The 21977-nt window shown below is 38.5% G+C and overlaps 1 protein-coding gene across 34 annotated transcripts in view; it reads right to left on the bottom strand.

Moving 5' to 3' along the window:
- CADPS2 (calcium dependent secretion activator 2) overlaps window positions 1-21977 on the bottom strand; it is a 489830-nt gene that overhangs the window by 151433 nt on the left and 316420 nt on the right. For 33 of the 34 annotated variants that reach the window (XR_014834387.1, XR_014834389.1, XR_014834384.1 and 30 more), the window contains exons 10-11: window positions 9721-9829; window positions 8461-8661 (exon numbers count right to left, since the gene is read on the bottom strand). Coding sequence is in view for 28 of the 34 variants with exons in the window: in XM_085005969.1 (XP_084862095.1) it covers window positions 8461-8661; window positions 9721-9829 (310 nt within the window). In the remaining 6 variants the exon portion in view is untranslated. Of the gene's footprint in view, window positions 1-8456; window positions 8662-9720; window positions 9830-21977 lie in introns of all 34 variants that reach the window. The other variant, XM_085005989.1, reaches the window with a different exon arrangement.

The raw sequence follows: 21977 nt of genomic DNA, 5'->3' as shown, positions 1-21977 counted from the left end.
TTTGCATTTATTACTTACCAGAATGACTAAATACATTACATGTGGTAAATTAGTATTAACTGGATGAACAATAAATTGCTTTTCCTGAACTGAGAAATAAGGCTATCCAACTTCTCCTGTATTTTATTATGTCTGATAGCCTTTTAATACAGTTAAATATATAATAATGTGAAATAATAATCAAATGAGGCAGAATGTTGAAAAATGCAAGGTACACATATTATAAAATCAGAGTTTGTATTTCAAAGAATTTGTCTTAGAATATTCATCTCTCCATTTATCTTGGTAAAAGAAAATCTTTTAGTATCACCTTTATGAAATTAAATTACTAATTTTATAAAGCATCTGCTGAATTTTATTCATTATTTCTTTTACCAGAGAAGGTCATAACTAGAAGTTAAAAATAATGCCCATTAATGGTTTATCTGCTGAGAACAGGAGATGTAATAAATTTCAGAGAAAAAAAATCCATAATTCTTTTACTATAAAGGTTTGTAAAAGCAAATTCTTTTTTAAAATAATGGGTGTACAAACTTGAAATATACAAGTTCCTGAAAAAAAAGTCTATAGCTCATTTCTGTAATTACAACATATTGCAAAAATGAATTTACCTTATGAACTATTTTCCTTATGAAATATAACTCTAAACCATATATTCACTAATGTAATAAGTCTTTCTGAATCACATGAATGGAAAAGTACTTTTCCAGTAATTACTATAATGATAAAAAAATAATATTCATGATAGTCCTTTAAATCACAAACATGTATACTGACGATGAAAAAATTATAGGCAAATGAACTAAAATTTTTATGAAAAAAATACCCCCCCCAGCAACAAAAACCCCCAAAAACCTACAATCTCTCCAGGGCTGTAATTCTACAAAAGCAAAATGTACTCTTGAGGATTACCCCAAGAGCCCAGCCTCTTTACCTCTTCCTTTCTAATGTCCAATCAGCACAATTTAAAATATTTCATGTCAATATATTTCACCAGGCACTATTTTACCATCAGTGTCCATGAATTTATGAGAAAAAGTAAATTAGAAAGGCAGCAGTTTTGATCTCCCTGCATAAAAAAGCTTTCATTTTAAAATTCTCTCATGACCTAAAAGTAGGAAATAGCTATCATCAAAAATACCAAGTTTCTCATTTTTATAGAAGAATATTTTCATACAGTTTTCTCTTAGCATAATATAATCCTCACTTAACTGTGAAGGTAACACAGAGATACCATCTAGATCAAATGGAAAACATCTTTCAATCTATCACAGAACCAAATCCAAGGCTTGAAGATTTAAGATAGAGTTATACTTGATTATCTTCAATTAATGGTCACCTTAACACAAAATTATGGTGACTAGTGTTAAATGGAACATTATTCATGGCACTAATCAAATGTTCCATGACAACTTAGTTCAGTTTGTCTTCCGAAACAATGGGAGAAAATCATCAAAAGAAATCAATAAGATATGAGCTGGAACAATGTACTACGAAACTGTCATACATGGTGATGATTAGCCTGTGGACTAAGTACAGATGTGGGACATGGTAATTGAGGATGCTGGGGGAGAGTTTCTATGGTAACAGCTGGATATTTGCTCCAGCGTCTTTAGGTGATACTGTCACCAGGTGTGGTGAAAGTGGATGGAATAAAAGCCGAAGTGAGAAAGATTACTATCTGCTATAGATTTAGGAAATTATGGAGTGTTTATTCAAATGGAAGCTGAAAAATTTAAATTTTCATAAAGGTAATAGCTGTTGGAAGTCCAGACAAAAGAAGAATAAATAGGCTCATGGTATGCATTTAAACAGTTAACAGTGGCTTGAAAATAGCTAGACTATAAAACCATGTGAGGTCTATGAGCAAGCTGGCAGGTCCCACTGTGGTGGGAGGCCAGCTCCTATGTGCTCAGGCACTGGTGGGCATTGACCACTGCCAGCTCCTATGTGCTCAGGCACTTGTCCCAGGAAGGGCACCTAAGTCAGAGTTCAGACTGTGAGAAGGGGAAAAAAATTAACTGAAGTGTTTCTCTTCCCTTCGCAACTAATTCCAAAGATGATGCTTCCCCCCCCAACCCGGCCCCCGTGCTGCTCCTGGTGGTGTGGGAGATTAGGGATATAAAAGGGCAAGGGGAAGAAAAGCGCTGGGGGAGGGGTCCCTGCAGAGAGGGGGCCTCCCACCAGCCTTTTGCGACCACTCAGGTGCTCAGGTGTCTAGGCGTGGGATGCAAGGATCAAAAGGACAAAGAAGAGGGTGCTGCTCGCTAAGAGCTTGTCTCCTCTGCAAAACTGTGGGCTAAGTAAGCAGCAAGAGAACCTTTTGAAATACAGTAACTTGTTTTAAAATTATTCTATGGGGACTTCCTGGTCGTGGCACAGTGAAAAACGATCCCGACGAGGAACCATGAGGTTGCAGGTTCCATCCTTGGCCTCGCTCCGCTCCGTGGGTTAAGGAGCCGGCGCTGCTGTGAGCTGTGGTGTAGGTTGCAGACGCCACTTGGATCTGGCATTGCTGCGGCTGTGGCGTAGGCCAGCGGCAACAGCTCCCATTAGACCCCCAGCCTGGGACCTCCATATGCCGCGGGTGCGGCCCTCAAAAGACAAACCAAACCAAACAAACAAACATAAAAAAAAACAATAAAAAAAATAAATAAAATTATCCTATGGTTAGAGTTTGCCCTAGCTGCATTTACCACCACTCACCCCTGACTGGATTTTCCTTTTAGCTCCAACTCTCGTTGAGCCTGAAAACTTACAGCAAGTTAAAAGTGGCACAGAGAAGTACCCCTGCTCTCTTTATAGCACCCACGTAGCCTTTGACAAGAAGAATTTAATGTTTTAAAATTTTATGTCGATTATCTGGCTGGTATGTTCATGTACCTGTTTTATGATGAAGACCTAAGAGAAAAGGTTGGCCAGTAGATGCATGAGGGGTTTGTTCACACCTCTATTACGGACCCAAATAATTTCTTGGCTTGTTTGGTAAATTGATTAAAAACAGGTGTATGGATTTACACATCTTACTTTCTGCATCAAAGAACAAATAAGTAATACTTTTGTGTGTGTGTCTTTTTGCGTTTTCTAGGGCTGCTTCCCATGGCACATGGAGGTTCCCAGGCTAGGGGTCAAATCGGAGCTGTAGCCACCGGCCTGCGCCAGAGCCACAGCAGCACAGGATCCGAGCCGTGTCTGCAACCTACACCACAGCTCGTGGCAACACCGAATCCTTAACCCACTGAGCAAGGCCAGGGATCGAACCCGCAACCTCATGGTTCCTAGTCAGATACGTTAACCACTGCGCCACGACGGGAACTCCCCAATAAGTAATACTTTTACATGATAACAATTTTAAAAAACACACACAGACCTATAATCATAGGTATTTATTTGAAATAATATATCCCATGTAAAAGTAGGACATACTTGGCCTATGAAGGGTGAAATTTAACTTGTTAGCTCAATCAGGAGAATCAGCTTATAAAATTAAATGTAAGGTTATACTCTGACTTAAGAATTTCTAAAAAACTTAGCTGAAGATTGAAAAGACGATAACTACTCTGGTTCATTTTTGACATTAGTTTATTATGAAATTCAACTAGTACCGTGGTATATTATGTAACATACATATTACATATCCAAGTGAGAGAAAAATGAGGAAAAAAAAAAAGGTGCTGCATAATATTTTGTTTGGGGACAGCAAAGAAGGAGAGTTTAACCAAACGATGTCTATCAGTCTGGCTAAAGCCTTGTTTGAAGCAGAAAAATTGGAGAGCACTCTACGCATTTACTTAGTGTTTCTGTATATATTGAAAGTCAAAGAAATTGGGAAGGAGAATAGATCCACTTATTGGATAAATACATAGCATTATTTATACTTTTAAAAGATAACAAGGTTGTCTCCTAATAAATTAGATTTTATAACTGCATTATTTTGTTCTGACTATCCCTAACCATTCAGTATGCTAGTTTAAAAATGAGCTTTTCTTTTTAGTTACAAAAATGACACTTTAAAGAAAATTCAGGAAACAGAGGCAGTGAATTAGCAACCCGCCGATTAAACTCATACACTGTAAATATTTTAGGTCTATTTCTTCCAATATTTTTAAATCTTATTTTTTTTAGCAGAGTGGAACTAATATCACACACATAATTTGACATTTTCCCACTTAACAGTATAGAGCAGTTTCTGCATGTTATTATAACATCTCCATTGCCTTGTCCTGTATATGCCCACATGAATGACAGGTACTAGGTTACTAGGTTGTTTCCACTTTCCTGCTGTGGCAAAAGGAAGCATTTCTGTTGATAAATGGTGAAGTTAATGTAAACATCCTGGGTTTGTCCAGAAAGCAGGAGACTGATAATTTAAACGAGATTATATTACTCCAAAGAGAATCCTATCACTACGAAAATTTTAATATGGTGAAGCAAAAAAAAAAAAAAGCAAAAAAAAAAAAAAAGAAAAGAATATACTTACCCTTACCAGCTATAGGTCAGCAAAGAAATAAAAAACATATTTAAATGGGTTAGAAATATCTATTTCTAGTTATCTTGTTTTCTTCTGGCTATACCCGTGGCATATGGAAGTTTCTGGGCCAGGGATTGAATTTGTGTTGCAGCTGTGACCTACGCCACAGCTGCAGCAATGATGGATCCTTGACCCACTGCGCTGGGACGGGGACTGAATCCTTGCCACCTCAAGGACAACACCAGATCCTTAACCCGCTGCACCAGAGTGGGAACCCCTCCAGTCATTTTAATTTCATGTTATTTCCTCAGTTTCTACTACTGACTTTAAAAGTTGTCCTCTCAAGAGATGATCAAGGCAAAGAGACGGAAGTCAAGGAAGGGAGGAAAATACTAATGGCAAAACCACTCTCTGAAGTAGCCCGCCGGCGCCTCTGGTGAAGGTCAGGGTCAGTGTTCTCACTCAGGTGAGGCAGACGCACAGGCTTATTTTTATTTTTTCTTTCCTCTTTTTTTTTTTTTTTTTTTTTAAATAAAGATGAAATAGCAGGGTCTGCTCTGTCAGAAAACTTTACTAACACCCTGGAATACAAGAAAGAGCTTAACATGACTGGAACACATCTAAGCTTTTCAAAATAAATTAATCGAGGAGTGGAAAATTCAGTTCCCCTAAGCCTGATCAATACTGCCTTGAAAATTCATTGTTATCTCACGGAAAGGTTTTGTTAGAAATTCAGCGCTTATCTGAATCAACCGATTGTGAGATCCTTTATTCATTCTGTAGTGTGCAGTCATGATTTTCACGTTCTGGACCCGGGGTTCCTGATCACTTTTTTTTGCCATTATGTGTGAGATGGAGCACTCCCTTTATGATTTAAGCACACTCTGTGAGTACTCCTTACCCTTGGGATGCAAAGAAAAAAAAATGCTGGGGTGCAAGTGGGTAAGCGAGACATCTTCACAAGAAGAATTTTCAGGTCACTGTAACTCAGCAGTTATCAAATGGGGGTTAATATTCCCCAGCTTTGTCCCTGTCTGCTGGAACATTTGGAGATATTTTTGTCAGACTCAGGATGGGGGGTTTGGGAATGGAGTGGGTTGCTCCTGGCATCTAGTGGATAGAAGCCAGGGATGATGTCAAACACTCTACAACACACAGGACAGCCCTCCCCACAACCCCCTAAAACAATGAATTAAACAAAGAATTGGCTCAGAATGATAGTCCTGCTGAGGCTGAGAAATATTGCACTAACTTAGAAAGAAAACCATTATTCCATTTCTGGTCAAGATGGTAGAATTAAAAACAGATTAACCCCTGTACCTGAAACAACTAAAAATTCACGAAAAAATATCACATAGGAGTTGCTGTTGTAGCTCAGTGGGTTAAGAACCCGACTAATATCCATGAAGATGCAGGTGTGATCCCTGATCTCACTCAATGGGTTAAGGATCCAGTGTTGTCACAAGCTGTGCCATAGGCCGCAGATATGGCTTGGATCCCTGGCCTAAGAACTTCCATATGGTGCAGCCATAAAAGAGGGAAAAAAAAAAAAAGGTTAAAAATATCATACACAGAAGTTCTCAACATTTCAGATATCATGCAACATAAGAGAGTGGTTCCTAAGAGGCAGGGAAACAGATGAGTCAGCGTTCATATATTCTTATATATTCTTATGTTCACATCTATTCATATATTCTTGTAGTTGACCCAGGTTCGTGCCAAGAGGAAACTTCATAGCTATAGTTCGGGGAAGAACCCTGGGAGAACTGGTGGTCTCCCTGAGAAGATAGAGCTGACAGTGCAGGAAGGCCAAGCCGCTAGAGTGGGCAGGAAAGAGTGCTGCTCCCTCCTCCACCCCCTTTTGTATTCAATTAATAGGGACCACCTGGTCCTCGGGCAGGTGAAGCAACAATCTGAGGATGGAGAAAGAACTATGCCTTAAAGGACTAGAGGGGACAGTACCTCAAACTCACACAGGGCCTGGAAGAATGTTTGCTCCCAACAGTCGGAAGATAGAACTTCAAATTTCACTGGTCATCAAGTTGGGACCCTGAACTAGATGCAATTTGGTCCCACCTAACAAAACTTACAAGCAAAACCTGAAAGGGTCACACTTCTTTTCAAGTAATTCAACTGAGTCTTAGAATAAAGCTCAAGAATATTTTTTTGTGAGGAAAACTATACCAAGGCACATCAGGATCAAATCGGTCACAACCAAAGTTTAAGAGAAAAAGCTTTAAAACAGCTTGAGGGAAAACACACACGCACATGTATGTATGGAGGAAGAAGAAGAAATGATGGCACATTTCTCCCTGAGAAACAAAAAAGCAAAGAGAGAGTGGAGCAAAGTCTTTAAAGTACTGAAAGAAAAATATCAAAATGAAGGTGAAATAAAGACATTTTCATACATAAAGCTAAAAGCTGAACATACTCCAAGAAAAGGCAAAGGAAGCCTGCAAGAAGTAAAATCTCTCTACAGGAGAATAAAGAGCGCCAGGAATGGTAACTACACCGTTGAGTATATAATGTTTTCTCTTATTTAAATTTCTTTAAAAGGTAATTGGCAGAGTTCCCGTCGTGGCTCAGCGGTTAAGGAATCTGACTAGGAACCACAAGGTTGCGGGTTTGATCCCTGGCCTCGCTCAGTGAGTTAAGGATCCGGCATTGCCGTGAGCTGTGGTGTAGGTTGCAGACGCGGCTCAGATCCCGCGTTGCTGTGGCTGTGGCGTAGGCTGGCGGCTACAGCTCTGATTCGACCCCTAGCCTGGGAACCTCCATATGCCACAGGTGCGGCCCTAGAAAAGCTGCCCCTCCCCCCAAAAAAAGGTAATTGGCTGCTCAAGGTATAATGATATAAATGTACTGTGAGATTTACGAATCTTGAGAGTAAAGGATGTTGAATGGAGAGTCACGATTTGAGCTTACAGTTAGTTAGAGACAAACTGATTGATTACATTTTAGGAGGAAGCAGAGAAGGTATGAGCAGACTAGTACAGGGGCTGGAAGGGAGCTATGTAAGTACACAATTGTGAGGTGCATATACTATTCTGGAAGCGACATAATCATTGGAAGATGGATCATGGTAAGTTTAACAGTGTACACGCTGAAGCCTAAAGCACACAGGAGACTGGGGGTGCGCTCATCTTCCATCTTTATTTGGCCGAAAGTGACTTTAAGATGCTTAAATGTAAAACACATGCCAAAACGCTACCCTCCTGAAGAATCTCGGGAGTAAAGGGTGCTGAATGGAAAGTCACAATTTGAGCTTACAGTTTGTGACACACGCTGATTTATTACACATAGAAGGAAGCAGAGAAGGTTTGCAGAGGAGCTTAACAAGTTAAAACATCTGATTTAATGATGATTAAAGCTATGTCTGAAAATGTTTCTAGCAATATTATATAACTTTTTATTAATTACTTGCAAATTAAAATGAAAAATTTAGTTCTTAATGATTTAAACTAGCATACAGAAAAAATGCCATCAATATTAAGGTATTTAGAAAAAGAAAGTTGCCTTGATGACTTTTTTTTTTTTCTTTTTTCAGTCTACAACAGAGAATGGGCCTCTTATCCTTTCTCTTATTCTTGGGGTTTATGAAGAACAACTCTAGAAAACTGATAGTTCATCATTGTGGTATTCTGGAATCTTACCAATGCCAGCTTGATTTGGCAGTATTTCTCATTTCTACAAAACACATAAGTTATAATTACAATAAATTAAAATAAATTTTCTTTCCTGTTCTTGAGATTCCCAGAGACACCCCAATGCTTAGCAAATTCATGACTGGAAACCACAGGCACCATTTATTCCAGGTTTGTGTGAAAAATTAGATAACTGATTCTATGACTACTAAAATGAACTATTTTTATTCAATTAGGAATCAGTTAATGATGTAAACTATAATACTGAACAAATGTGCCTCAGACAATTTTATATCTTATTAAGGTTATTAATGGATAATCAAATTATTTTTCAACAAAACTTACAAAGCTGAGCATCTGCATGGAGAGGTCCTCCTTTAGGATTCAGCTTCTGGGTCTGAATTGCAGGAATGGGTTTATATGACTGACCTGTGGCCCTATACATCGCTTGAACCCACAATATTCTATCCTGTTCATCATCACTGGCGAATATCACAGTGTCTCCTTCTTTAACTGCATTGAAGAACATCTGACCACCCTGAAGGCCTGTGGAGGAAAAAAGACACCATCATTAACAACTTATGGGATCAACAGTTTTTAATCTCATTCACTAAAACATCTCTTGGAAACAAAGTGATCTGATATTTTCAGCTCAAGGCCTTGAATCATTTTTAGTTGAGGATCAAATCCACAATCCAAGGACAGAAGGGAAACAACAGGAGGAAGATTTACACTTCCGTGTCACTTGGGAAACTAAAAATAACCTAGGGAACAATTTGAAACACAGCAGCATTTTGCAAGACATACCAACCTACCCCATAGGAATGCATAGCAAAGTCTGATATTTCGCAGAAGAGAAGAAAGTCCTTCTCTGTCGGCATATTTCTCAGTCTATGCAGGAGATTTATATGACCAGTTTAGCAGAAAAAAATACAGGTAAGACAAAAGTGATACATTATGTGGTATTTCACTTTTGCAAAATTCTTTCAGAGAAGACATTTTGCATTTTATCTGATTGATTAATGATTAACAAACTTCTACTTTTAATCTATATGCTAATTTCTTAATCTGTTTGTTGGTATCTATGTCCTTATTAACCCTACTTTATTAATTTTATTAATCTCCATATATTCATTCATTCAATCCTTTATTCACCCAAATTCACTAATCTTAGACCTCCAGTGTCCAGTATTATACCCAGTAGTAATATATTAGAAGGGGGAGAGAGAGGTGCAAGAATATGTTGCTGGGGAGAAAATTAGTAAAATATATGTACAGTAATGCATTAGTCATTTATTTCCCTCTTCCTCTGCACCTTTTTGCTTTTCAGTAAAGAAGTTTCTATAACAACCGCTGACATTTCTCATCTAATTTTCCTGTTACAGCAACTCTCACATATTCCATCCTGTACTAAGATAACAGAGATGATGAGTTATGGCTAAAACTAGCCCTCATAAAGATATAATTTAAGTCCATTATGTCTTGTCTCGGTATATAGATGAAATATGTACCATTCACTGAATGGAGTGCAGAACCAACACAGGATATTTATGAGAACTTCATGAACACAGGAGAGGCAGGGAAAGTGATTCAACTAAGGATTACCTGGGTGAGGATCTGTGTAATCCACAGTGTATCCTTCAAGCTGCATTAATTCTTGTGGTTCGGACTTTTTCTCTCTATAACTGCACATAGCAAAGGTGTACTGGCTAACCTGTGTGAGAAAAAAGTTTACATATTGGTTGCATTAAGTTTATCTTTTAGTTTTTTCCTTTCTCAGCAGACTCTTCACCCAAATGTTTAAAAAAATGTATATCGTTTGCATATAGTTTTAAAATGTTAACATTTTAAAAATATTGCTCAGAGATTAAAGCAAATTTCATTTATCTGTTTACAGTTAGGCCTTTGATGCCCATGTCCCAGCATTTTCCAAACTGGTGATCTGCTGGCAAGGATCCTATGAATTGTTAACAGAAGAGCCATAAAAAAAGAGTCACGTTAAAAATAAGTTTGGGACCATAAAACTCCTAGAGGAAAACAGAGGCAGAACACTCTTTGACATAAATCGTAGCAATACATGTATATTTTTTCTATCTATCTCCTAAAGCAAGAGAAGCAAAAACAAACAAATGGGACTAAATTAAAAGCTTTTTCACAGCAAAGGAAACCATTAATGAAACAAAAAGACAACCTACTGACTGGGAGAAAGTATTTGCAAATGATATGACTGGTTAAAGGTTAATATCCAATGTATATAAACAGCTCATACAACTGAACATCGAATAACTTGATTAAAAAATAGGCAGAAGAGCTGAAGAGACATTTTTCCAAAAAAGAAATGCAGATGGTCAAAAGGCACATGAAAAGATGCTCAAGATCACCAACCATCGGGAAAATGCAAATCCAAACCGCAATGGGTATCACAACACACCTGTCAGAATGGCTGTCATCAATGAAAAAACAGATAACAAATGTTGGTGGGGATGTGGAGAAGAACTGGTGGGAATGTAACTTGGTGCAGTCACTGTGCTCAAAAAATTGAAAACAGAACCACCATATGACCCAGCAATTCCAATCCTGTGTATATGTCCAAAAGAAACAAAACAATAATTCAAAAAGATATCTGCACCCCAATGTTCATAGCAGCATTATTTATAATTATCAAGATACAGAAGCAACCTAAATGTCCATTAATTAATTAAGGGATAAAGATGATATGGTGTACATATATTTACATATACACAATGGAATACTACTCAGCCACAAAAAATGATGAAAGTTTGCCATTTACAGCAGCATGGATGGACCTGGAGAGTACTGCACTCAGTGAAATAAATCGGAGAAAGACAAATACTGTATATCACCTTATACATGGAATCTAAAAAAATACAACTAGTGAATATAACAAAAAAGAGCTGGACTCACAGATATAGAGAACGAATTAGTGGTTACCAGTGGGGCAAGAGGTACAAACTATTAGGCCTAAAATAAGCTACAAGGATATGTTGCACAACACAGGAAAGATGGCCAATATTTTATAATAACTGGAATATAACTTTTAAAACTATAAATCACTATACTGTATACCTCTAATTTACATAATATTGTATATCAACTATACATCAATAAAAAAAGTTTAGGAATTGGAGTTCCTGTTGTGGAGCAGTGGTTAACGAATCCGACTAGGAACCATGAGGTTGCGGGTTCGATCCCTGGCCTCGCTCAGTGGGTTAAGGATCTGGCGTTGCCGTGAGCTGTGGTGTAGGTTGCAGATGCGGCTCAGATCCCGCGTTGCTGTGGCTCTGGAGTAGGCTAGTGGCTACAGCTCCAATTAAACCCCTAGCCTGGGAACCTCCATATGCCACAGCAGCGGCCCTAGAACAGCCAAAAAGACAAAAAGTTTAGGAATCATCAGGGTAAATGAAGGCAAACAGGCTTCTTTTACTGTAGGTTTATGGCCTTTAATGTGCCAGCATACATTATGAATCTCCGAAAATGAGACATATTAGGAGCATTATTAAACATGGAAGCATGGAACATTTTCAAGCACACATATTTCAAGACTTATTAACCAAAGTGAAAGATCTCAATAAATGTTGGGCCACACAAACCCAAAAGAAGGTCCAGAGTGGATTTAAGTTTTCAGCAGCCAGTGGCTCAACCTGGCCAAGATCTGTGGTCTTTCCGCTCTGCTTCTCTTGTCTTCATGTTCTTGTCCTGAAGTCTCGCTGGGATAAAACCACAGCTGCCAACATCTCTGGGGCCTCTTTCTGGTTGCCGCAGCTTAGGTGTAAGGTCACATATGAACTAATCACTGTGGCCAAGGGGCAAAAGTACCATTGTTAGTTAGCCCAGTGTGGGTCAAGAGCTCCTATCTATGGCCAAGAATACTGAATGGTGTAACAGGCAGGCTCTTAAAAGTTCCCCTAAAATAGGGGGTTGGGAGGTGCTATTCCCAGCAGGAGAAAATGTGGTTTGGTGGACTGATAAATACCTAAATTGCAAAATATCCTACAACACAGGATTCCAGGGAAAACAGTTTGCTTATTGAGATGTCCCTTTCCCACTTTCATCCATCCATCCATCTACCTACCTACCTATTTTAGTATTTTGTCATTTTAGGGCTGAACCCACAGCATAGGGAGGTTCCCAGGCTAGGGGTCAGATTGGAGCTGTAACTACTGGCCTATACCACAGCCAAAGCAACGTGGGATCCGAGCTGCGTCTGAGATCTATACCACAGCTCACGGCAATGCCGGATCCTTTAGCCCACCAAGCAAGGCCAGGGATTGAACCTGTATCCTCACGGGTACTAGTCAGATTTGTTTCTGCTGAGCCACAACGGGAACTCCCCCTTTCCCACTTTTAAAAAGAAACTGAAACTAAGGAAATATAAGCATAACTTTCAGTAGACAAAGATTACTTAAAGAGGACTCAAAAAGGAGCTAATTATGGGAGAAAAGAGATTACATGACAACCTTAAAATTAAGACTTCTCATTAAAGGTACCACAAAGAAAGTAAAAGGCAACTCCTGAGTTTCTAGCTGGCTGTCCTTTTCTGGAGAACCCTGACTGATAACTCTTTGCTCTAGCCAATCTCCTTTTAGGAACTTACTCAAGGAAGCAAATGGACAAGTACACATAGATGCACAAGGAGTGTGTTCACTGCAGCACTGCATATAAGAAAAACCAACAGTGGTTTAGTTAAACACATTACAGCATGACCATACAGTAGTGTAATGCTATACAGCCATTGAAAGAGATAGGATGGATTCTTTTTCTGGACATAAAATGATTTCTAAGATATGTTATAACATAAAGAGCAGATTAAAAACAAAAATATAGACTGTGTTTTGGATAAACACTACACATACATATGAATAGAATCATATACACTAAAACATTTATGGTGATTATTATTGGGTAGTACAATTACAGCTTACTTTAGATTTTTTTTTAGTATTTGAGGGTTTTTTTCCCCCCAAAGAACATGCATTACTTTTATAATGGGATTTTTTTTGGGGGGGGAAAGACCCATAGTGCTGTTTGGGAACAGTGAGGCCAATAACTTGAGACACCTGTGGTTCTTGCTGCTCTTAGGTTTTCCTTTTCTTTTCCTTTCCTTATCTGATAGATGGTCAATGAATTTACTTTTTTACCTGCACACATCTAAGGCTTAGAGATGAAACCTAGTGACTCCCATAGGAGCTTCAGTTTCCTTATGTATAAAGGGTGGGTGCTTTTTAAGAGCCTAGTGATAAGGGGTAAACAATAACATATTTCTACTATTTATTCTAAAAAATACAGTAACATTACATTTATTCTCATACTTAAGTCCAAAATCCCACCATTCTTCCATAAAGTGATTTAACATGTTATCTTCAAAATACTACGAAACATCTCAGGCATAAAAAAAGTATGATCATGGAGTTCCTGCTGTGGTGCAGGTGGTTCAGAACCTGACGGCAGCAGCTGGGGGCGCTGTGGAGGCTCGGATTTTGATCCAAGGCCCAGTGCAGTGGGTTAAAGGATCCAGTGTAGGTCGCAGCTGTGACTCGGATTTAATCTCTGATCCAGAACTTCCATGTAGCCATTAAAAAAAAAGGGGGGGTATGATCGTATTCTTACATATATACACCCACCAGCCAGCTTTGCTGAATCACAACTCCTTATATATATACATGGAGTTTATATACTTTATGTCACCCTCCCCCTTTGGACAGATACAGTTATTGCCTATATACCTACTCAAACCCATTTCCTTTTCTCTTGCCAGAGGCAATTATTATGCCGAATTTAGTGTTTATCTCCATGCATGTTTTAACACTTTTATTACATGTAAATTCTTTCAGGTTCCTGAACCCAGTTCCAATGCACCTGTGGGGAGCGGGTGGGGGGTAGTTTCAGCACCACCAATAAACAATGCTCTGTACAAGCTGGCTTTCCTACAATTTAACCTAATTCTGACACTGGCTCCAGGGAGAGAACATCAGATTCCACAGGTGAAGGATTCAGTTCTACAAGCCCGCCCTCTCCCTCCCCGACTTGAGATGTAAGTTGCAAGCCAAGGTTGTTTTGTGTTTCTGGGCCGCTGCTTACAACCCTGTACTTCAGAGCCCAGTCGCAAATCCAAGTTGTTAACCTGTGCCTGCGATCATCTGGCTATGGATCAGAGATGCCCACAATTCTTCTCCCACGGCCCCTCACTCCGCCTTGGGGTCAATTCATTTGCTAGGGAGATTCAAAACACCCAAGAAACCAATTTACTCACTAGATCACAGGCTTCCCATGAAAGAATATAAATCAAGAAGGGTCAGATCGAAGAGATGGGGGGGTCAAGGCTTGGGGAAGATTGAGGAGCATCCGTGCTTGCTGGTTCTCCACTCTTCCCAAATCTCCACATGTTCACCAGCGTGGAAACCCTCGGAACCCCCTCCTTTTGGTTTTTATGGAGGCTCCATTGCATGACTGATTAAGTCACTACCCCTGGGGATCTATTCGTCCTCCAGCCCCTCTCCCTTCCCCAGAAGTCAGGGACCTTTCTGTCCCACCCTCTAATCACGTGGCCCCTAGCCTAAGGTACATTCCAAAAGTCTCTGCATCAACAGAAGACTTTTATCACTCTCATTACTTAGGAAATTCTCAAGGTTTTAGAAGCTCTGTGTGAGAATGGGGATGACGGCCAAATATATGCACCTAAATACAGGAAACTGAGTGCTCTGCAGAAAACTAAAAATGGAAAACTCTGAGTGATTTATAAGATGGAAATCTTATAAATCAGTGCTCTTTAAGTTACTTCTATATTTAGTACATTGACATTGTCACAGAAAATATTAAATGTTATACAGCTAGTATTTATTTGCCCCTATCTTTACCCATTTTTTGGTGACCATTATTTCTTGAATTATATTCTATCATTCTGAGTTAAATTTCTTCCCTTTCTCCCCTCTTTCCTTCCCATAAAAGTTGTCTGAATCAATTTTTCTTTTTCTTTTAAAATGTCTTTAGTGCTCCCTTATTATTATTTGCTTTTTAGGGCCACACGCATGGCATATGGAAGTTTCCAGGCTAGGAGTCAAAATGGAGTTGTAGCTGCTGGTCTACACCACAACCACAGTAATGTGGGATCCGAGCCACATCTGCCACCTACACCACAGCTCCCGGCAACACTGGATCCTTAACCCTCTGAGCAAGGCCAGGGATCGAACCCGCATCCTCATGGATACTAACTGGATTTGTCTCCACTGTGCCACAATGGGAACTCAAGTTCGCCCTTACTTGGGATAATTTAGTTGGTTATATATAGCATTTTAGGCTAGTCATCTTTCAGCACTTTGACAAGATTGTTCCATTCTCAGAAGGCTTAAACAGCTGCACTGAAAAGTCTGACAGAAGTACAAATGTGGTTCCCCTGCAATTTTCCTTTTCTCTCTGGTGTCTCTTAGTCTTTGTTATCCTGTAGTTTCATTGTGAAATTTCTAGTTTTATATTTATTCTAGTTAATATTTGTTACATGTCACGTTTGATAATACATGGGTTTTTTTTTTTTAAAATCAATTTCAGATTCTTATCCACTACCTTTTCAAAGGTTGAGTCTGTCTTATTTTCCCCTTTATATTGTCTTTCTTCAAATCCTATCAGGAGTATCTTGAAACTTTAGATTATTTCCTCCATAGCTCTTTACATGTTTCATGTTTCTGCATTTCTGTATGCTGAGTTCTGAGTAATTTCTTCAGACTATAATATCTTTTTTTTTTTGTCTTTTTGCCATTTCTTGGGCCACTCCCGCGGCATATGGAGGTTCCCGGGCTAGGGGTCGAATGAGAGCTGTAGCTGCCAGTCTACACCAGAGCCACAGCAACGTGGGATCCAAGCTGCATCTGCGACCTACACCACAGCTCACGGCAACGCCGGATCCTTAACCCATTGAGCAAGGCCAGGGATCGAACCCACCACCTCATGGTTCCTAGTCAGATTCGTTAACCACTGCGCCACGACGGGAACTCCAGAATATAACATCCTATCATTAATTGCATCACTAATTTTCTCTTTGGATGCGTCTATTTAACCTGTCCACTAAGGGTATAATTTGTGACTGTTTTAAATTTTTAGTGAGTAGCTCTATATAATCCAGTTTCAAATCTGCTTGTTCATTATTTCAAAATGTTCTTTCTTGATGTTCTTACACTTTGACCCTGGATCCTTAACCCACTGAGCAAGTTTCACTGCCCTAAATACAATTATTTTATAATGTATATATGTGACAGTTCTATTACTAAAATTCTTGGGAGGTATAAATTATTATTATTCTGTAATTTAAATTGTGAGCTCATATTCAGCATCGTTTTATCCATAGGTATCTTATAAAAAAAAAAAAAAAAAGCCTGGGCTAATGGCTCCTCTCCCCTCCAATTTTTTTTTAATGCCAGATGCCTTGGCTATATTAGTTACTTTTTATCCAGAGGTACTTTTTATGTTAATTTCTTAGCTTAAGTGTTTCTCTTATATTTGCATAACATAAATTAGAGCTTCCAACACTCTGAGCAAAGACTCACAGTTACATTCTTAGGAATCCATTTTACTCCACATTCAGGGCCTAAGGCCAAACAAATTTACCAGCCTGAGGGCAGGCTTTTTTCTAGTCCACCACTTTGCTGAAATCTAGCTTTTTTAAGTTCTTTATGAGAAAGTCTCTGTTCTAAATTCCCACTTTAAGAATGCCTCAGAGTGTGCTTACTTTCTTTCTTTTTTTTTTTGTGCATGAACAATGAAACTCCTAGCCCCTGACCAGGCAACATCAATACCCTTTGTCCACACTCCAGCCCCAGTGCAGCTACAATGTCACCTTACAAGCTTTACTATTTGGTCCCTGAGGTTTTCCTTTCTTCTTGCAGTTATGTATTTAAAAAGATTTATTATATGTTATCATTTCTAGATGTGTGCCATAAAAAGAATTCTTAGTATTATTTTTAGGACTAGCCAAGACCACCGATTTAAACCCTTTGGCTAATCTTTTGATTCTAATTTTGTTTTATGGAGTTTCTGAACAGTGGGATTAACTTTTATATGGATGAGAGAGACTACACAGGTCCTTTTCACCACATTCCAAGAAAAAAAAAAAACTATGATGGTTAGTATATAAAATCAAATGTATGCTCCAATTTGTCTTATAATGAAAAAAAAATTATTAGACACCAGAGACTACTACAAAGAAATTGTTTTGTGATCAACTATTATTAGAATAGAAGTAGATTTTTAAGCAAATCCTTCCTGTTTTCCACTTCTTTCTTTTGGAGAATCTTAAAAACCTGACTAAAAGTCTCCTGATGCATCACCACAGGAACAGTCTGGAACCTGCTGGGAGAGAGATGAAAAGCCCAGAAGGTCTGCCTTCCTTGCAGGCTAGCGACAATCGCCACCGTTTACTGGCTGGGGTAGGTACTAGGTCTGGTGCTCCAGACAGACTATCCAGCAAGACTTGCCTGCTTTTATTCACCTCTCCTCCCAAACAGGAAATTACTACCTTCACCTTTATTTATTTATTTATTTATTTTTGCCTCTTAGGGCTGCAGGTGCAGCATGTGAAAGTTTCTAGGCTAGGGGTGGAATTGGAGCTGCAGCTGCCAGCCTAGACCACAGCCACACCAGATCTGAGCCATGTCTGTGACCTATACTGCCGCTCATAGCGTCGCTGGATCCTTAATCCAGAGAGCGGCCAGGCATCAAACCTGCATCCTCATGGATACTAGTCAGGTTCGTTACCGGTGAACCACAATGGGGACTACACTACCTTCACCTTGAAAATCTCATTTTCTGTTTCTTTTTCTAGGAAAACTCTACTCCTTCCAAGACCCTGACACACTTGTCCTCTTTACCTTTCTAACTGCATTTCCTCTGTGTTTTCCCTTGGTTTTGCCTCTGTGGCTTCTATGCTGCCTGCTGTACGATCCCTGCCTTTTAATTTCTCCATGAAATTCAGCTTATTTCAATTCTCTACTGAGCCACATTTGAAAAGCTATTAAAAATACAAATCACATGCTCATCTTGTTTTTTTAAAAAGAGTCTAGCAGCCCAAATTACATGGCTTGTACTCTTAAATGAGTCCTCTTCCACTTGCGATACAAGCAATAATTGATTTTTAAAATACCAAACACTCCACTAAATAGGTTTAGGAAACAATACACACGAAGCCAAATTCACTCCTTTGTCCAACGAGCCTGTCTTGTGCACCTTTTATGTGATGGGCACAGCTGTGAGAGCCATGCGGGGCACCAGGTCTTACTCCTTCAAAACACACAGCTCCTGGATTTCCTGTCATGGCTCAGTGGTTAACGAATCTGACTAGCATCTGTGAGGACACAGGTTCAATCCTTGGCCTTACTCAGTAGGTTAAGGATCCAGCATCGCGAGCTGTAGTATAGGTTGCAGACACAGCTCGGATCCCGCGTTGCTGTGGCTGTGGTATAGGCTGGTGGCTACAGCTCTGATTCTACCTCTAGCCTGTAAACCTCCATGTGCCTCAGGTGCAGCCATAAAAAGCCAAAAAAAAAAAAAAAACAACAACAACAAAAAAACCCCCAAAAAACCAAAACCCACACAGCTACAACGTGATCATAGTCAGAAAGCCATTAAAATGCTAAGATGATGCAGGAAAAACAAAATGAAACAAACAATAAGTCAAAATATAACTTGGGAAAATAATTACGGAATGATTATTCCTATTAAAAATAAATTCTTACCTTCTCAAAGACATCTGATTCATGTAAGCAATGAGATCATTCTATTTTTTATATAGAGAAAAAGACAAGACCAAAATAATGGAATTCATTGTAAACTGAAAATAGAATGCATTGTAAATTGAAAGTTGACCAGAAAAAGACAATAAGCAATTTCAAAACTGTGAAACATAATAAAATGTATAATTCCATTCTGAATCCCATATCTTATTTATACATATGTCAGACACATATAATAATGCACATGGGTTTGAACTTCTCAACATTATAGATTTACTTTTTGATAGTATTGTCTTAACGGTCTGCAAGGTATTTATTTAACCAGTAAAAATTAGCCAATGGGATGAAATATTGTCACCTTTGCTAGCATTACAGATTTTGATTATGTGCTGAGGATTTTAAGAGGATACACTGGAAACTAGGGACTACGACATCCAGATGACTCAAGTCTCACTAAATCACACATAGTCACTCCCAGAGCTAAGCTTCACTGAAGAGAACACACAAGATTATTCTCTGAAACATGCTGGTAGAGAGACGAGGATTCTGGACCATTGAGAAGATGTGGAAATTGACTTTCCCAAGGTCACCCAGAAGGAGACGGTCATCTTGAATCTAGAACCTAAATCTCTTTAATCCAGTAGAATATTCCTTCCAATACACCACATTATAATTCACATTCTGAAACAAAAAGTATCCCCAAATAACAAGCCAATTGCCTCTTAATTTCTGGCAAAGATATTACTTAAGATAGCAATAAGCTATTTCCTGAGATATCTATAAGAATCTGTGAGCAAAGGCTACTGAGGGTGTAGGAGAGAAAAAAAAAAGTGAACTGAAGAGCAAGCCAGTTAAGGCACTATCCATTTATTATTTATCTTCTCTCACATTTAATAACTTGTTTTATACAAATTGTTTATTATATCTTTAATATAAAATTATAATCCTTTTATATATGTAACACTTCTCTTGAATTTTACTTGATCTGATTTATTTGTTTTTGTCTTTTGAGGGCCGCACCTGTGGAATATGGAGGTTCCCAGGCTAGGGGTCGAATTGGAGCTGTAGCCACCAGCCTACACCAGAGCCACAGCAATGCAGGATCTTAGTCGCATCTGCGACCTACGCCACGGCTCACGGCAACGCTGGATCCTCAACCCACTGAGCGAGGCCAGGGATCAAACCTGCAACCTCATGGTTCCTAGTCGGATTCGTTTCCGCTGTGCCACAACAGGAACTTCTTGATGTGATTTTAATACTGCCATCCTAGTTTCTGTGTTTTTGCCTTTTGTTTGTGGTATATCTCACATATGAATTTTGGTTTTTATCCCATTCTGAGTATCTGTTAATAGGTCCATTTAACTCATGTATACAAAAAAAATCACATATACATACATATACACACACCCTACTGTGTTCCATTATATGGTTACTAAAATTTCTCTGGCATCCCGTTTTTAACCTACACTACTAAAATTTTTCAAAAACATAACCGACCCTGTATTTTCTCTATTTACTGAAAGATAAATCATTTTTTACTGTCCTGTATATAACTTGAGAAATGTAGCATAATTTTATCTCCCCATTAATTTTCACAAAGTCTGGAGTTCAGGATTCACATGCTGTCAAAATTACTTATTTCATATGCCTATAACTTACTTCAGGATTTTTTTCATATTCATGAGTCAAAATACTTTATAACAGCAATTTAGATTTAGCTCTATTTCATCATTACATGCTTTAACTCTTCTATATTTTAAGGTTGATACTTCTGAGGTACTACACTCATTCACCTTTCAAGTATCAGGAATTCTTTCAAAATTTTCAGGAGGGTGAATTGTCTGTTTTCTGAATCTCCACCTGTATTATACTATTTTTTCCCAGTACTTTTATTCATGAACAACTTCTTGGATGTCTACTAAATCCTCAAGTCACACAATGTGTAGATACTCTACTGATTTTGTGGCTGAGTGTTCAGGAGATATCTCAGGTAACATGTGCATCTTTAATTGAAAAAGTATTTTGAAAGCAATGTTTGGACAAAGATCTCCTCTCACTAAATTTCCTGAAATGTGAGAAGTCTGTTTACCCCCAGGAAAATTTAAATATCAGAGAAAAGCAGAGACTTTTGTTATACTGGATATTTGCTTTCTTTCCTTAGTATTTGCCATTGTGCACAGTTTTCATTTCGGACTTTCAGAGCTTCTCCATCGTCTTCTACAGAACTGATGGCATTTTATACGGTGTTCGTTGTCTGCATTACTGCCTAAAATGTACACATCAATTAGCTGCACTTTTACTGCCTTCTGATTTCTACTAGACCTCTTTCATTAACCTGTCAATTCATCTCATTTGCACACACTTTTTAACAGAGCCCATTCCTCAGCAATTTAAAACATAAAATATATTTGGTTTCGACACGACAGAATCTCTTCATAGGTCTCCATCAGCCCCTCCCCTCCCTTTTATCTGTCGCTGAACAGTGATTTTCAAGGTCTGATATTTGCTAAATGATAGGAAATCCTCATTGATTCCCTGAAGTCTCTCACTGGAGTATGGTCACAATCCCCCTCTTCAATCTCAAGAGCAAGTAGAAATGAACAGTTCTCTCTAATCCAATTTCCATTCTCCAGCAGGCATTTATGTGGTGAAGTTTTGATAGGTATTCATGCTGCAACTGTATGACTCTTTACACTCAGAAGCAAAACAAAATATTCAGAAAGATTTGCTTTTAGCAAAATTGTGGAAAGATCTAGTTGTAAAATGACCAAATATTAAAAAGAAGAAGATATATCACTATGCATTTGGGCCATATAACTTGGATTTTTTTTTTTTTTTGAGACGCTGAATACTACTACTGTGACAAAGGTTCTGTTTCCCTCTACTTATTTAAGTGAGCCAGGCTTCCTCGTGCTTACATCTTTCAAAAATTATATAAACAAAAAAGGAATTAACACGAAACCCTTTCTCATTATGGAATAAAAATCCATTCACAGATAGATTGGAAGGGAAACCATATCCTGCTCTTTAAGACAGGCATTTCCAAGAAAATTTAACTTTAATAATTGTTCTTCAAAATGTGTCAGCTGTGTGCTACTTATAACTGCAATTATACCTTAATATAAA

The sequence above is a fragment of the Sus scrofa genome, chromosome 18, assembly GCF_054392235.1.
Source record: "Sus scrofa isolate SSC_HxYL_T2T_F1_AM1 chromosome 18, Sscrofa_HxYL_maternal_Yorkshire_Landrace_v2.0, whole genome shotgun sequence".
Lineage (NCBI taxonomy): Eukaryota > Metazoa > Chordata > Mammalia > Artiodactyla > Suidae > Sus > Sus scrofa.
This window is presented reverse-complemented; position numbering and strand designations above follow the sequence as displayed.